The following is an 18,346-nucleotide window of genomic DNA, read 5'->3' as shown; positions in this document are numbered from 1 at the left end:
TTGTATGCTTTATTAAATTTAGTCTAAGAACTACAGTACAGCAGTACTTGGATATAATATGTAGGCTAGTTATTACTGTATTATAGACTATTTTGATTGTTTTATTTTGTGTCTAGATGATTTTAGAAGTTTTTTGAGGTCAAACTAGATTCTTTCAGTCAGGCAAAAGTGGCAACCCTTGTCACCATTCTACTCCTGTACTCTGATACCAATCAGTGTTTAAACACTAGCGTGTCCAATGTTGATTGAGTGATGGAAACAACAGAGAATCAATCGATTGATGGGGAAAATGGTAAATCTATTTTTTCAATTATTGCAAAATGTGTCTCAAATTGCTTCTTGTACAGGTAATATAGTATTATGGAAAATTTATTTACAGATTACTCTGTATGTCAGTATGTTAAATTTCTTTCATGATTGATTTTTGTCACCAAAGATTCATACGCTTTATTCAATTTAGTCAAAATAATTCAGTAATTGCAATAATCGAAGCTTTGCTTTAGTAGCCTTCTCAATTCAGCAGTTACCGTAACTGTGTAGTTTTTCATGGCTTTTACTGTCTTTGTCACTTTATCACATTTCATTTCACAAGTCACCTTTGTATCGGATTGAATTGGTCATTATTTGCCTAAGTCAGTTTTAAATGTAAAACAGCCTGAACGTATAATGCATTTGCACATTTTTGTTTATATATTACTGGCTCAAACCTCTCTTGACTAGGATAGTATTTTTTGTTATTTTTTTTTGCCTGTGCTGGTGATGATATTTTTCAGGTTTTAAACATTTTCAAAGGTTTGCTCGCTGTCCAAAATTCTCCATTTTTAATTTGTGTGTATTATATCTGTATATACGGTTTTCTAAAAAAAGATATGAGAAACTTCTCAGTCTCAAAAGTATTTAAAGTGACTTGAATGCATCATATACATTTGGGGTCTCGTGTAGTTTCTTACCTAACGTACTTCTAGTAGGCGTAGCATAACAATTTTTTGACATGCCAATCCTAACTCTCACCTGACTACGCCATCCAAAAATTACGTCACTACGACATCACAATCACGTCATAGAGCTTGCCAAATTCTCGTACGATCGCCCGAAATGGCATCGGCGCCGACGATAAAGAACTGACTAACGTCAGCGATCTCTCTCCTATCGGGATCGTTGCGACGAGAAAACGAAGAAATAGCTGTTCGATTTCGGGTTCTCGTCTGCGCGTCTTGGATGACAAATCGCATAGTTTGAAGGGCTCTATTACGTCACTGTGACGTCGTAGTGACGTAATTTTTGGATGGTATGGTCAGGTGGGGGTTAGGATTGACACGTGAAAAAATTGTTATGCTACGCCCACTGGAAGTATGTTAGGTACGAAACTACATGAGACCCTACATTTGTACTGTAATAAACTTGTTGTTATCATGGCTATACATATCAAAGCTGTTCTGTAATTAATATTATACTACATACTTTCAGTACAAGATAATCCTGGAGAAGGCCAGTCAAATATGCAGACTGACGAGATGCCAGAAAATGAAGGTGATATTTTTGGGAGAATTTACTTACAAAATTTGATTTTTTTCATTGCAAAAATGGTTGTATATTTTATTGAGATTACTGTTTTTTTTATTGAAAACTATTTATTTGGTAAAACTATCAATTATATCATGATGAATGTTATTATTTCTGTACTTGACACTGAACTACTTCTACCACTGGCACATCAGTGCATGGAATATCAGGCTTGAATTTCTTGAGTAGTCATTTTGTGCAATTTGTTTTTGTCTATTAATTGTTAGAAGGTTGCTCATGTATCTTCTGGTCAGTCCCATATTCCCTGCCAACCATTTTCATGCATTCTGAATGATTGATGATTACCTAATGCCATACCCGACCAGACTCTGGAACCAAATCGGAGAAATGTTAGTTGCCAAACAGACCTTCTTATCGTCTTTTTTATCCAAGGGATAAATAAATAAATCGCCATTTATATATAATATCCCGATGCTGATGTGTAATAATGTCCAAGCATATGCAAGATAAATGCAAAATGTATAGCCTATTGAAGATTATTTTTATCAGTCAGCAGAAAATTTTGAAAATAACCATCAATCTTTTTGTTGATTAATAATACTATCTCTGTAATAATCATTACTCCTATTTCTCTATTAATAGTTTTCCAAGAGTTCTGATAATCTATAATGACTGATCTCCCCCCCAATAGCCTCACTTGCTATTGTTTAATTCATAATATTGCTATGTCTTCAGCCATCAACGCTGAAGCATTTTTGCGGACACCAGTCGTGGACCATACCAGTCAAGTAACAACATCTAACAATGAACAATTATTTGCACAAACCGGTCAGTAGACAACACATTTAGTAAATTCAGCATAAGAATAAAGCACTATACTTGATTTCTTATGTTTTGATTGTGCAAAATTGCGGTTGAAATAAAAAATTATGGTTTCTATACAATGATTATGTATTAACTCTTAAAGCATGTATGGAACAGTGAAGAACCTGTCATGTTACCATTCATATCCACAGCTATGAGTCAATGACAATTATTAATAATGAATGGTAATTAACTGATCAGAATAATCTCATCTTTCCGATAAAGACCCTGATGCTACTATTTTGTGCATCAATAATTCTGATTAGAATTTGTTTAAGTTACGGAAGTTATACCCAGGAAGTGGATAAGGCATTTTCATATGATTTCAACGAATTAGTTCCATTTTATATATTATTTTATATATCAAATTTATATCAGTTTGAATTGTTTTACTTTATGATTATGCAAGTTCATGCAAACTGTTGGAGTAACATATTTTGAAATTTAGATGAAGTAGGTACGACTAAAACCAATTGCTTTACTATTCCAAATGTAATCTATTGTATATAATATGTTTAAATATTTTCTTCATTTTTGGCTTATCTGAAGTCAATATGAGTAAATTATTTTGATATTTTTTTCCAGAAAATCAAGTGCTTGTGCCAGACTTAAATCAGCTATTACGAGGGCGATTTCTGATCGCAGTTAATCATACTTATAACATACATTATCCAGGTTAGTTCATTATTTTTCTGATTCAAATATTCAAAAAAATATTTTAATGCACCCAAGCCGCTGATTATACCTTGTGTCCTGGCAAGTTGGAATCCTGTTTAAATACATCTGAAACATTGCTGGATTTATTACTACAGCATTTATCATGGTGATCAAGTATGAGAATATATGTTTGTCCCATTTTTTTTTTTCTGTGATTAATTTCAGTTATATCTTTAATTAATTTATCATAAAGGATATTCATGAAACTTACAATAATTTTAATGCAGAAAAAGAAATTTTGCCAAAAAATGATGATTTCAAAATAAAAGTTCTTTATTTATTTTTAAAATTAGTTTTGTAAAATCTATGCTTAATTACACTAGATTACTTCAACATTTCAGCGATGTTTTACTCAAATGACAAAAACTGAGTCAAATATAAAAGTAAAATAAAAAAAACTAAATTTAACTAAATTTAAAAAGATAAATTTTAACAAAAATCAGTCAAAAATCAATCATGCAATATCTTTGACTAAAATATTCCTTCCCCCTAAATGGAAGATCAGAATTTTCTCTAATATTTCTGTAACTTTCTTTTAGAGGAGCTACTGGTCGATGACAGGGCAGGTAAGAAATAGGATTTTTGTCACAGAAGATTGAAAAATTTACTCTCATATTTTTAAATTTACCGTAGTAAAAAGGGAATCAAGAGGAACGAGTAAATTGAGAGAACACGCATGAAAAGAAAATGACATATTCATTGTGTTATAATCATATGCTACATTAGATTCAGATAAGATGTGAGATTTATATATTTATTCCGGGGAGAGGAATAAATGATAAGAAATAACAGTAGCTCTATACCAGGGGTTGGCAAATTACGGCCCGTGGGCCAGACCGGCCCGCGGAACAATATAATCCGGCCCTTGCACTTCACTGAATTATATTAACAAAACAACTGTAATGACGATTATATTTTTCAGGTAACAGGATTTGTTTTGAACAAGTATATAATTCACAATCACTCGTTTAATGAGCCTATAAATTGATTATAATTAGACAAATGGCAACAGAACGTAAAAAAGTTAATGCTGACTGCTGAGTGCAAATGGTTAAATGGCGCAGAAAATATTCAAATGATCAGTCTTTGCGCGCTGCTTGAAATTTAACTACGATCTGTGTGACAAAATGTAATTCATTGGCCATTCCCTCGGTTTTTAACGTTCCAAAAATATATGCGGCCCGCCAATGACTTGCAACCTTTAATTTTGGCTTGTGAATGACAAAAGTTCGCCGACCCCTGCTCTGTACACATTATGAGATCTCAGTGGGTGCTTATACAGGGCCTTATTCAGAGCGAAAGTTACGAGTAAGCATCATAAAAGTATTAGCTTTAATTATAAATATCTGATTTTGACATGAAAAATGCAATTTCTGAATAGCATTTTAAATCCTGTTTAAACTTATTTGTTGTACTAGCTGCTAAAGGTTCAAACTTTCGATAAAAATTCTATACTGAAAGTATTTCTCAAGAACGTCTGCGTTTGAGAATCAATACCCGTTCCATCTGGCTGTTTTCCTAACAGTCAATATCAGACATCTCAATATTTTTGTACGCCACTTATCAGCCATATTTTGTACAGACTTATATATGATATTAGTAAATTCCAATTGCCAATCTCATCATTCCTATAGCTAAGTTAAAAAATGATTCCTAATCTTCTAGTTGAATACTATGGACAACTATTTGTGCGAGAAATCAATAAAAGAACATTAGATGAAATTGAAACTGAAATTACACCACCCATCGAGCTTCCTTCTCAACCAGTTGTCCGAGAAATACCAGAACTAATTGAGACTAGATACTTCTCCGGAATGGCTGGAGTAGAACGTAAGCATGAACATATTATGAGCAGATGGCATTGTTAATATTATATCGTTATCTGTTATTTTTTCCATATATATTATATGTTTTAAATACATTTTATGTCTATCCAACTTACCGGCAGGGATGGCCATTTCCGAATACTAAACTATTCCGAATACATTCTAAACATTCTAAAATCGAAAATAACACATTTTTGTTTAGTTTATTAAAACCCATTAAATTAGGAAATAAGCTTCAATAAAAATATCAGAATAGCGCCACAAACCAACAATATATGTACACAAGATAATTGATAGTTTATACCTATCAATAAAAAATAATAGCAACTTGTGACACAGCCAGTTTATTAAAATTATTCACTTTGTACAAATGACCATATGAAAAGATAGCCAAGGAGTTGTCTGACGCTTTCTATCACAGGTACCATGATATTATGATAATAGTCAAGTCTGTTGACAAAAATACTACTTGTATTCAGATAATTGTGTAATATTTTCTGGGAGTAATAAAATTTATTGGCAATACAGGCAACTGAAACAAGCAACAACAATCGAAAATCCATTATGCCTTTAAAAATTCTAATATTTAAGCATAGAGTATTCTACTACCTATCAGTGTATTTGTATATTAATTTATGTGCACCATATTGTTATTATGTGTAACATATTGTTGTGTTTGAAATTAGAAATAAATTAGTAGAGGATAAATGACCACCACTGCCAGCCGCGCAGCCAGGATTTTCGAAATCGGAAATTCCCATTGCCGCCTGTAACACCCGAAGTGACTTTGGTAACACCCACCGCGATTCCGCGCTCGTTAAAAGAGCCGTCTTTTCAGCGTATAATGATCATCCTGTTACGTAAAAAATTCAATCCATGACAACTATGAGTTTCTAAAATATCTTTATATATTAATTTAAAGTGTCCAACGTAACTCGCGGTTGCTTCTTCTTACGTCAAAAAAAAACATTACTATTCGGTCCACGGCGATCTGTGACCTAAAAGTACGAGATAAACTGCCTGATGTATTTAATTTTAATACGTATTTTTGCAATCTTGCTAACTCGTTATCGCCGTTAGAAAAATCTCAAATAATGATATAAAATCCTGTTAATTGTAGAGTATAATTCATTTCATACAATGAATATAAATATAAAGTTTAGCAGTGAATTGAAAATACGTATTCATCGCCGCGATTATGCCACCTGTTAAAAGAGTCGACTTTTACAACAAATAATATAACAATATATTTTTCTGTTGTGCAAAGTGATGAATTCGTGACCGATACGGGCATATTCAAAATGTCTTGCTTCATTATTAATTTAATTGTCTTCAACTTAACCTGCGGTTGCGTCGACAAAATAAAATCCTCACCACTCTTATATACCATTGCAATCCGCGGTCATAAAAATAAAAACGTGTGGTAAACTGCCCGATTAAATAATGTTTTGATGCGTATTTTGCGAATTCGGCTTGCGAATGTACTTGTTAACAGTGTCTTCGCTCAATCGAAATGCCGCCACTCTGATTATTTTTGGATAGAACCGTTTAAAAATCCGTAAATCTTCTGTAACATCTCGGAGTGAAATTTATTTCATCAAAATAAAATTGATTAAATATACTTTGAAAATAATCGACGGCAATTTAAAGTAATGGATAATCAGGCAAATCCCGCCTTCAATTCGTGACGATATGTTTCTAAACGCCAACCAAACATAATGTGTGCCAGATGCACACAAAATTCTGCGATTTTCACTGCCTAGAAAAGCGTTTTTCAAATTTTCGCGGGCCTCAATAAAACTTATATTGTTTACGGTTTTATTTTCAGTATTTTAAATTGCCGCTTTTCAATCAAAAAGTTGCGTAGTCTTTAGAAACTCGCCGCCGATGAACGTATTTACCAGATTCACCATTCCGTGCGCGTACAAAAATAAAATAATTGTCTTCCTTACGTGGAAAAAATTTGTGAAAAATTTTCGTTTTAGAGAAAATAACACAAACGTAAAGGCGTTTACGGCCTAAATAACACGTTACGCTGATGAGTGATGAAAATAATTACGCGCAAGTTTCTATCGAGAATGTTTTCATTCAACGGAAACGTCTTGAGAGCGGCGTCGAAAATGTGTGACGTCACACAAATATCCGATATTCTTATGAACGCTAATTCCGATATTCGAATGACGAGATATTCGAATACATTCGAATACTTTATTCGAATTGGCCATCCCTGCAGTTACCGGTAACGTTTTTTTTGATGGATGGAACACTGAATTAGCAAAAAAATGCAGTCTATATAAATTAGGAATTTTAAGTCATCTGCAACTCTCACACTATAATCAGGACTGTTAATTGCTAGGATTTTGTCTGGTATCTTTCTCCTCACACAGCACTACTGCAACCTGAAGTATTAATCAGTCATACGCAGATGAAATATAATATTGGACTAGGATTCTATGCTTTTAAACAACATTCTTTTGATTGATTCTATTGCATTAAAGCCAATAAAGCATTGTTGCATCTTGTGCTCTACTTGCTTTGACTTGAATTATGATTGTCAATTTAAGTTGACAAGTGTTGTAGAAATTCATCCACGTAAAAGTAACTAAGAAATTCATGGGTTCTGGTTTTTTGGGGCACCAGCATTATTGATACAAGGCTAAAGAACTCCCAAGTTTCTTGCAATCCTATTGTATTTTTTGCTGGAATGATTTCTATTTCACTTAAAATGTCTATTTTATTTCTTGCAGGTAATCAAAAGTACATTCCGGACGCAAAATATATCAAACATTACAGACGTGAAGTAAAAGGAAATGCGATCACATTGGAAGATTTACATTTCAGATTACTTAGAAGTGAATGTAACCATGTCGCATTGGTGGGCCCGCCTGGATGTGGAAAAACAGTACTGTTAAAAATGTATGACCAAACAATCTTTGTACATGTAAATTCATGAGGCAAACATGATTATAATTAGTTATTATTTTTTAAAAGGAATTGTTCAACAACTTTCCCCTTTGTTAGTAATTATCCCACCAGGTTAGGGTTAGGCGATAATTTTATTCCAATTTTTCTTTATTTTAGTTCTATTATGAGTTGGGGACTAGCGAAGTGACTCCCGTAGTATTTGTACCTGAAATTATGGCCTAACCCTAACCTGGTACACGTACTACATTCCGGTGTCCGCCATCTTGTTTCACATATTAGGGGAGTACCAATTATCCTACTTAACAGAAGATAACATCCATTCCTAATATAGCATAGGACTCAGGCAAATAATCATATAGACAATAATACTAGAGTGTAGGCAATAAAATTACATCTAAATAACGAAAAATCAATTTTGTTGATCTTGTTGATCTAATTTTTTAACTCCATGTAATATAATATTATGCCTCGCTGGTGGTTTATTAAGTGTTAGACTTATCTATGATGGCATCGCAGGTTGAAATCTCTGGTTGAAATTCGATGCCCACCCAGAGTCGAATAAATTGAGTAGACATCTTTCAAACTATAGTAGCCATTGTCCTCCAAATTCTTTCTCAATCCTTCAAGATAGTTTCTGTGTGAAATTTGTTTAATTAAACGACCTGTTCTACATACAGTATTTACAGCTTCTGTTTACAGAAAGGCCAAATGTTTTCGCCTTCCGGTAAATCTTCAAAACGGATCATAACACATAAACTCATATGCTCACATGCTGATGCCATCTTTATTTCTAATGTATTTCCTCTCAGATATGCCAAGATGGTGCTTAATAGACAAGTTCCTGCTTTACATCACATTGAAGTTGTTCATTACGTAGATGTATCTAAACTTTATCAAGAAAGAAATCCAACTACTTTTGCAAATATGCTGCTGGAAAGAATGATTGTTCTTACGGTATGTTAATGTATTCCAAGAAAAAAATTGTCATTGTAATTTCTTATTAGTTTTAAATTTAGTTAAAATGTAATCTGATATCCAGATCCTGTTGTGAGAAATTTTCATATTGGAAATGACTTTTATCAATTTTTGGAGTTAAATCATGCTTTGTGGTATATATTTTGATTTTACAACAGACGAATTATATAATTTTTAAATTAATTTAGAACAGGTTCTCAAGCCTAATACTCATTAATTTTTTTCAATGAAAATTACGATCCATTGTGAAAAATATTTCACTTTAGTGGCAATGAATTACTGTAAGAAAAAGTTTTTTGATATATGCACATTTAATCAACGTGATAAATGTCCTTGTTGTTATGCGCATGGCAGAATGTTCAATATTGCCGTCCTACTTTGTTCGCAAGGTCATTTATAACTGTGTCTATTTATGGCCAAATAACAAATATCTTTTATGGAAATGGATTGATATACTCTAGCACAGCGGTTCCCAAACTATGGGTCGCGACCCACTGGTGGGTCGCAAAAGGAATCTTAGTGGGTCATGAAAAGATGTAGAAAGCTTTGATTAATTATACTGGTTAGTGGTTATTCGGATCGGTGGCGACTTGAATACGTAAATCTTCAAAAAAACAAAAGAAATTAAATTGGATCTAAATTCCAATCTGTGAAAGTTTCCTTTTTACGATCTTCTTGAAGGAACAAAAAATTTGCTAAACAAAGAATGACTATGTGGCTTTTATACGCATAGCAGTTTTGTACACTGTACAGCACTTCGTACCGTGTTTCCCCGAAATTTAGATAGGATTTAGATTTATTTTCTTTTGAAGAATAGCTATGCACTATGTTTTTTTTTGAAAGAGGTCTTTTGTGTTCATTTATCAAAAATATAATTACATCGTAGAAAATCACGAGATGGGTGCCATAAGCTGTGGTAATAAATAGTCGGTCCCAACTCCAAAAAGTTTGGGAATCACTGTTCTAGCACATTAAAAATTACCTTGTGACTTACTATTACTAACCCATTATATGTACAATTTTCACAATTGAGCTGCTGTAGTTTGGGTACTCCTGAGTATGTGAACCAAGATGGCGAACACCGGAACGTAGTATGTGTACCAGGTTAAGGTAAGGCCATAATTTCAGATACAAATACTACAGTAGTCATTTGGCTAGTCCCCGAAATGGTAGTAGAACTAAAAGAAGGAAAATTGGAATAAAATTATGGCCCAACCCCAACTTGGTACACATATTACGTTCATAGCTCTTTTGTTATGTCACTATTTATAAAAACCTGTTGTCCGTTTGTTATTCAATCTTCAATTGATCATAGCTAATGATGCACTCAACTTGCACTCTGGCTTTTGTACAGATTGAACAGTTTATTAGGTATACCTAAATATGTATTGCAATAATGTAAGTTAAAAATTTCCTTGCCAGAAAGACCTTTTATCTCTTATCACTTACCTCGTTTGGGGTAACCACGAATTTTAAATTTATATATCCATCCATATTTTTATGTTGTTCCAAAACAAGGACGAAAAGATTTACAAATATGGAATGAAATGGATTACTGAAAACGAAGAAAAAATACTATTCATATTTGATGGTGTCGCGGATGTGATAAAAAATTTCCATTACCCTATTGTAAGTATGAATAGTTTTTATTGAATAATACAAAGAAAAAGTGCGAAAGATTTCTGCTTTTCAGAGTCGAATTAATAACCAATCTGAAACAACAATTGAAGTCGTTCTTCAAAATTTCATCGCGGGTTATTTGTTGCCAGGATGCAGGACACTGATATCTGCAAGAGAGTGGGCATGGAAAAATCTAAAAGGTAGAAGGTCATAAGTTTACATATTATGTGTGGAACCACAGATTAACTATTAAATGGCTTTGAATATTTCTGAAAAAAGCTTTCATTTTTTCAATTTCACACAAATACAATTAATCTTACATATTTTTATTTTCAACCTAATTTCAAAATTGTAAAATTCATTTTTGAGTAAGAGACATAAATATTGGAATCAAGTTTATTTTTTAATGACAGTTGCAGAATTGAGAAAAAAATTTTAGCGTCTAAAACACCCTAAATCTGTACATTTTACTTCAATTTCTGTTGGGCAATTCAGGATTCTATTTTAATTCTAAACCTCATGTCTGCCTGTGCATTTTTAACTGGTAATTTTTCAAAATTTTCCTTCATCTTTATGTTTTGATCCAATGATCGATGTTTACTAACGCATGAACTGGTCTAATGACTCTGCATTTTTGTAATTATCCCAGAGAAAGGCTGATATGATTTATTAATATGTGGTGAATCGTGCCATTTTATCTAATTATCAAGTCAGGTTTGGCAGTAGTTATTTTTTTTGGCAATTCCTAAAGCTTGGAGGGCCACAGAAACCATAACAACCAGCGGGTATGTGAAACGACCTCAATTATCGAGGATTGCTGCAATTCTGTCCATCATAATCATTTCCTTGCTGTTTGATAATTGATTCCCATTTATAATGTGGTGATTGAAAGAAACCACAGTAGCATACCGTATGTTATTCCTAATACTTTCTAATATTCAGGTGACTCCAGGCCTCAGAAATTCGTTGTTGTAAAGCCAATGACTGAAAATCAGAAGGTTTCAGTGACAAAATCATTACTTCCAGTTCCAGGCTTGCAAGGTTTGAAATTTGTTTAGGCGTCCAAATTAGCTTTTGTCAACAGTGAACGCCTTTGCACAATTATACGGTTCTGCCGCTAAATAGCTCAGGATTGACTATGCATGCCTATGTTTATATGAATATTTTGTCATGATCTATACAATGCTCTATACAGACAGCCATTGATATGACACGACTCACGATATGAAAGGAGTTGCTTTCATTTGGAGGCTCCAAAATCTTTTCGGTTTTCCATCACGTCACCACTCATTTTTATCATTTGTAATGAATATTTCAAGCTTTGTTTGTCTCAAAGATCTGCCCTTATTTACCAGATCAATGAGAATGTAATAATACATATATGTATTCCATTGTTATTTGTTTTATATTTAGGAGAGGAATTCAATTTATTATTCGCGAGGCGATTTCCAATGGCTTTTCAACTTTTTGATGACGTTTTGTTCCAGTATTTTGCTCTGTCTGCTTTAATGGAAGCAAACCATTACAAACAGAAAGAAATCGCCTCTGATGTTTTGCTCGTCTCACAAATGATGCAACTATTCCTCAGATCTTCGCATTCTTCCAACGATGTAATCGAAAGCATAAGGAAACTCAAACCACTGGCACTTGATTTGATGAAACGTGGCATTATGAGGTGACATATCCAGTTTGGTGCCAAATATATGTGTTACTAGTACTGCAGTTGTGTTTTTGTATGATAAGAGACATCAATTTCCCAAAAGTTAGTTTGAAATGTTTTTAAATTGAGTATCAGCTTAGCCTATAAATATTTTTGAGAATATACTATGCAAGGGGATAAAAACGGGCCAAAGTATCAACTTTTAGCTATTTATATTTATTATGAAATGTGAACTTCAATTTATAAAGTATCACAAGTTATGATCTTTGTTGATTGGAGGGGTCTTCAATTTAAATTTAATCCCGATTTTTTGAGTGTGGTTATATCTTGGGGCCAAAAATCTGAAAACCAAAAATGAATATTTCATCTTCATTATTGCAATAATACCATATGTAATAAAATTCCCGCTAAAAAAATATTTTTAAAGTTTTAGGAAATATATAGTCTCACTAATATTTTTAATCTTAAGAATCTCATCTAAAAAGGATTCTAATTTCAGAATTTTAACTATTAAATACTAATGTATTCATACTCTTTCGAAAAGTTATGTTTTTATTGAAAATTGAGTAGAAATAATAATAAGCATAGTCTTAAGATTTTTGTTCTTTTAATAAGGAAAATTGTAGAAAAAAAAATTCTAGAGTATATTTAACAAGTTTTTGTGAATTTCAAACAAAATTATTTTGACAAAATATTTGTCTTCATAACAAAATCATTCATTTATCAATTTGCCTTATTACTAAACATTTTAATGACTGTTATTTTTAAGGTTCGGAGATAAAGAGATCAAAAGTCATGCAATAGAAGACATCCACATGGCAGATTTCATAACAATGGCACCACAGCATAGACATGGTGTTATTTTTCGATTATTTCCTTGTGATTTTTCCTACCATTTTTCAAACCAAGTTATATTTGATTTTTTTGCCGCTGCAGCCACAACAACTCTGAGTTTGGAGGTAAATACTGGATAGAATAGGACAGGCCTGCACAACATACTTTCCATGGGCCGCATGTGGCATACTTTATAAAGATTTTTATGTGATGTGATGTGAAAAATTTATTCATGTATACAAAATGTGACTACTGCTAAAGAACAATTATAACTTACTTCTTAATGAATGATTTTAAATGTTCAAATTTCTAATTCAAATAACAGCCAAGATGCCCACTCTCATAACTTATCTAAGTACTTTTGCATCCGGCATTTGATTTTGGCGCCATGATTCTTTGTTGCATCATAACAACTTGTGCCCTGTAAGGAACAAAGTATGGGAGCACATGCGATAGCAATAAGCAGTTTCATGTCATATATTTTGGCATTGCTCTTTTATTTTTCTAGGAATTCAAAGAATTACTTTCAACTAAGCTTCATACAGATGAATGGATTGTTGTTAGAAAATTTCTTTGTGGGTTTTTACTGAATGAGAAAACAAGGAAAAATTTAGCTTACTATGTTAAATGTAAGTTTATTATACTCATTGATACAATGTGACGAAAATTTGTTGTTAAGTTGTACAATTCATTACTGTGTAATCACACTCGATTAAGACCGGACATCTAAAAATAGCTCTTTCAACTCCAACTTTCGATCACAGTTTGACTAGAATTTTGACTCTCACCTTCTGATTAAGGAAATTATGATTCCGGTTACATCTTCAAACTCTAAGAAAACCAATTTCGATAACAAATACTTTGGCATATGCAAGCCTTCTTCAACTTTTGTTAATTAAGAAGGCACAGTCATCTCGATACTTTTTGTGTTTCTGTCCAAAATTTTCACTTTGTTTTTCTATCCAAAGTTTTCACTTTGTTTATCATCATTATATGTCTGAAGTTGCAACTCCAAACTCAAAATAATTAAATATTTCAAATACAACTCTCGGAATTTGAAAAACGTATTCCAATATCAGTAATACCATGCCAAACTCTGATCGCATAACCCCGGTGTCATTTTTGTGTTTGTTATGTAGCCTACAACAAACATCATGGTTGAGGTGACAATACCCACATAGTTAGTTCTATAAAATTATGTCTCACAAATCACAATTTTTTTCAATATTGATTATTCTAACTCAATAGATCATAGGATAGGATTTTCATATTTATCCGATTGTGCTGAAACCATTCCTCAGCACTGGGATTGTATTATCGGTCGGTAATTTATTACTTCGCCATGCTGAAAATATACTAGTATCATAATAAATTTAAGCCTTATAATGTTTTTTTTTATTATTTCAGCACAACAGCACCATAATGATCTTATATCATCCTTAAAATCAAGTTTAACAGAGCAACTGCAAATAAAGGGATTAACTCAACCTCAACGCTTTGAACTCCTTGCATCATTGCATGAATGTGGAGAGTCTGTTCAAGATATTGTCAAATCCTTTGTAAAAATAATATCACTACCGGATATTTCGTTATCTCCGAGTGACTTGTACATCATTTCACAAATAGCAGAAATTACTGAAGAAGTATGATGAAGATTTTTTTGAATGAATTTTTCTATGCTTTTGCTTAAAATAGGGCTCTATAGAACCACCTATTGTGAAAGTATTGAAGTTATCTTTACTAGAATATCCCACCTATCCCACCCAAACTTCAGTACCGGATATAATATTCTCCATATAAATCTTTGTACGAGCGTCATTCACATGTTTCTGGGTGACTAAATTACCTAAATCCTATTAGTTAATCTTGTACTGATGGGCCAGCTTTTGAACCCAGTTGATAATTGAGTTTTCTGTGTGTTTTGTCATAAAGGCACAAAATAGTGTAGTGTGTGTACCAGCTTAGAGTTAGGCCATAATTTCATTCCGATTTTAGTTCTATTTCGAGTTCAGGGAATGTCAGTGTTAGCCAAGTGAATATACCCCCTGCCAATAAGCTTCAGTCCCTTTACACAACTTGATTAAAGTAGGCGAACAAAATTAGTTACCTCCATATCATATTGGTACACACACTTCTTGGGTGACCAAATAGTGCACAATATATATTTATAGTCTATTTTTTTGTCCCTTCTAGCTTCAAAAAGTTGATCTTTGTCTTGGAGAAGATATCAACCTGCGTGAATTCAACCATCTTCTGTCAAGAATTGTGCCAAAATGTGACAACATAACTCTGAATATTGCAAGGTTTCACATTGCATTAGAACACATTGATATCATCAAGGATGTACTTCAAAAGAACAATAATAAGGAAATATGGGTAATATAGAAATATTGTATAAATATAGTTTTGGATCATTTTGTTTTCTGGGGTTTTTCTATGTAATATTTTATTTGTTTAATATTTTTTATGCAATACAATCAATGTAAATTGTTTAATTAAAACTTTATTTTGTTTTTCACCAAAAACCTGGAACAAGTCAAAAGCAGAATTTTTGTAGGACTTCACTGACTGAGATTTTCAGTTCAAGATGTATGTTTTCCATTTATCAAAAACATTGGCTAAAAATTGGCTAACTGGGTCTGGGCTTTCGTTCATAATATAACAAAATCATCTTGAAATTGACTTTTTTTTTCATGAGACTGAAAATCTTATCCTATATGGTATTTCCTAATTTAAAATTATGTTTATTTTTTAGCTTTGCTTCCTGGTCCACGAAGATACACCAGCTTTAATAATGGCAAGATTTCCACATTCTCGCTCCTCCTCGACACAGAGCCACGTAACAGTTGAACGTATCACAGTACCTGATGACGAGAGAAATTAAGTTCCTCAATGAGATGATCTCATGCAGAATGTATGGTATGCTGCAAGTTTTCATTTTATTCTTTCAGAGTTGGTCACACAACTGAACACTGAGCAGTATCAAAAAATGTAGTTCTTGATGCATATGAGATATATCATATCTGCTTCACCTTTGTTGTCCAAGGGTCTTGAGAAAACTGCCATCAAGACATAATAGCTTTGTTACTAACTCTATCACAACAAACAACAGTCCAAGTTGATTGACAAGAATTTTCGGCCTCTTGGGCAACAGGAAAAGCCAAAATACTGGTATACCTAAAGGGCAGTAGAACATTGGTGTTTGTGTCACCAATTAAATTCTTTATGCTGGTGTCTTACCTGAAGCAGTTACGAGCACAACCAACATTTTCAATCGATTTGATGCTTTGATGTTGCTTTTATTTTAGTATTCTCTCAAATTATTTTCCAGGTTTGCTCTGTAAACCATGAATGTGGAAAACGCACCACGAATACAAGCGATGCATATACGATGATGACATACATTCTACACTTATTCGTAGCAGATTGCCATTTCATTTCGACCTTTTTTTATTTCATAGATTTTTACTCAACATTTCAATACTCACATTGAGCTTGTTATTGATCGATCCATTCAAAAGTTGAATCGTTGGACATGAAGTAGATCAGTGGATCGTTTATTATTTATAAATTGTTTTTATTCCTGATGTTGCGCCAAATAACTACCGGAACAATTTCTTTCAAAACTTCAGTAGCCAAATAGGAAATTTATCCTGAACGACTATTTTTTGCAACCTTTTCATGCAGGTGTCCTTTATTATGAATACTTTCGTCATTTAATGTGTCACTTTCAATGGCGTCGGTTAAAATTCGAAATAGAAATCGTCGTTTTTTCTTATCATGTTATCGTATCATGAGTTTTATCAAACATCTATATGTAAATTTTCAAAAATCGGTTTATTTGCACATTTGAAGTTCAAGATTTAAAAGTATTTGACAATGAGCATCGCTATTGTGAAGATGTAGTTATTTTTATTTAGTTCCTAATTATTTTTTATCAATTTTATTCATGCATGGCTTATTATTCCAATTACTGGAGGATAAATTAGGATGTAAAATTGTAAAAATTTTCAAATGTAGACATTTTGTTCATCCGTTTGTTAATTGTAGATATTTTTGGATTTTTTTGCCTATGCAATTTTCATGCTTCAATATTTTACTGTAATTTAATGAACCGCTGTTTAAATAAAGTCGTGTTATTCAATTTTGACGTCTGGGTGATAGATACATTGCACTATAGAAACATTATTCAAGTTTCACTTTCGTCTTCGGTAGAGATGAATTAGGACCTGGTAATCATTCTCGATGGTTGATGAAGATTTCTTTGGAGGCGGTGAAATGAACTCGGTAATAGCAAGGTACCCAGTTTAACAAAACCATGTCAAGAGTAGATCTCTATAAACGATACAAGAACGTAACGTAAGATTCCATGATAAGAACAAGTCCTATCTACTTATACTCGGCGGTATGGCGCATCGTGCTAGGGGCGTTAGGAATAAGCTCGCCACCGCACCTGCGTGGGTTGGCACCCCATGCGGGGATAGTTATGGGCGAGAAGATTGCTGGACTCCTCGCCGCCGTAGGGTTGTTCACGTAACCCCTGATCGGTTACGGCTTCCTCCACGATAAACCCCATGCTTTCGAAAACAGTTAACTGGCTAGCTAATTCCATACCTGGCACGGACGAGAGGCCGTGGTACACCATATGGTTAAACCGCCTTATCTGTTTTCCTCTCCCCCGGGATAAGTATATGAATCCAAGAACACAAAAAGTACGATTTCGCTGGTTATCAGGTAATTCCAAGAACGTTGTCCTGCAAATCCATCAGTGTAGTTTGATATAAGTTTGCACGCTATTTCATGGCGCGGAATAGTTTTATGGTGTTGAGTAGTAACATTTTCATTTTTGGCAGAAATTAATGTACCAGGGGAACTAGTGATTGTAGCCCACCAATTTGTGAAACATAATACGAATATCTTCCAATCTATCTTTGCGGTATGCATTTCGTTAGTAGGTAAACGAACTTTGCAATTGAAGACTTATCTGTATATATATATAATATATTGCGGCGGTAGGTTTTTGCCTATTTGCTTTAATTTATTCACTACTCTCACCGGATGTCTCACGAAATGGTTGATTGCAGGCGGAGTGTGAAACTTTTTGTGTTCCTATCAGAGTTCTTTATTTTGTATAATAATTTCCAACGTAAGTACGTTTTAACGATATGAATACAATAATCTTTAAACGAATATCGTTTTGTTTTATATAGAAAATGATCGTGTGCAGGGGTTGCTTTGGTTATCGTTGTCACTAGCCAATGGACTCGACAGTTAACGCTTCCTGCTGAGCGTTAGAAATGGAGCGCTTTTTCCATGTGTTGGAAATTTGGGGTACGGATCCCGTGGTTTTAATTACGTGCGAGAGAATTGATAACCTCCTCATTTTAAAATTTCTTCAGTC

General features: G+C 33.3%; 1 protein-coding gene across 3 annotated transcripts; it reads left to right on the top strand.

Moving 5' to 3' along the window:
• Positions 1-97: 97 nt before the first annotated feature.
• LOC120344596 (uncharacterized) lies at positions 98-17,095 on the top strand. Of its 3 annotated transcripts, none has more exons than XM_039413892.2 (18): positions 98-292; positions 1,468-1,530; positions 2,260-2,352; positions 2,974-3,063; positions 3,645-3,671; positions 4,771-4,935; positions 7,679-7,847; positions 8,666-8,810; positions 10,350-10,460; positions 10,525-10,651; positions 11,394-11,492; positions 11,865-12,126; positions 12,881-13,070; positions 13,454-13,574; positions 14,353-14,588; positions 15,139-15,321; positions 15,701-15,859; positions 16,277-17,095. In XM_039413892.2, exons 1-17 carry the CDS (start codon positions 253-255, stop codon positions 15,827-15,829), a joined length of 2,250 nt encoding a protein of 749 aa, XP_039269826.2. In that variant the 5' UTR covers positions 98-252; the 3' UTR covers positions 15,830-15,859; positions 16,277-17,095. The 3 variants fall into 3 exon arrangements, with proteins under 3 accessions (XP_039269826.2, XP_077968911.1, XP_077968912.1); XM_078112785.1 differs by having other exon boundaries at positions 15,701-15,864; XM_078112786.1 differs by lacking the exon at positions 2,260-2,352 and having other exon boundaries at positions 15,701-15,864.
• The last annotated feature ends 1,251 nt before the right edge of the window (positions 17,096-18,346 follow it).

Source organism: Styela clava, chromosome 5 (genome assembly GCF_964204865.1).
Source record: "Styela clava chromosome 5, kaStyClav1.hap1.2, whole genome shotgun sequence".
Lineage (NCBI taxonomy): Eukaryota > Metazoa > Chordata > Ascidiacea > Stolidobranchia > Styelidae > Styela > Styela clava.
Note: the sequence above shows the minus strand (reverse complement) of the source record. Positions and strands in the feature narration are given on the sequence as shown.

Bases quoted from the DNA above. Each gene is read 5' to 3' on its own strand.
- LOC120344596 (XM_039413892.2), top strand. From the start codon at position 253: ATGGAAACAACAGAGAATCAATCGATTGATGGGGAAAATG. The intron at 11,493-11,864 runs GTTTGAAATTTG...TTTTATATTTAG, and splicing joins TCCAGTTCCAGGCTTGCAAG to GAGAGGAATTCAATTTATTA. The intron at 13,575-14,352 runs GTAAGTTTATTA...TTATTATTTCAG, and splicing joins TTTAGCTTACTATGTTAAAT to CACAACAGCACCATAATGAT.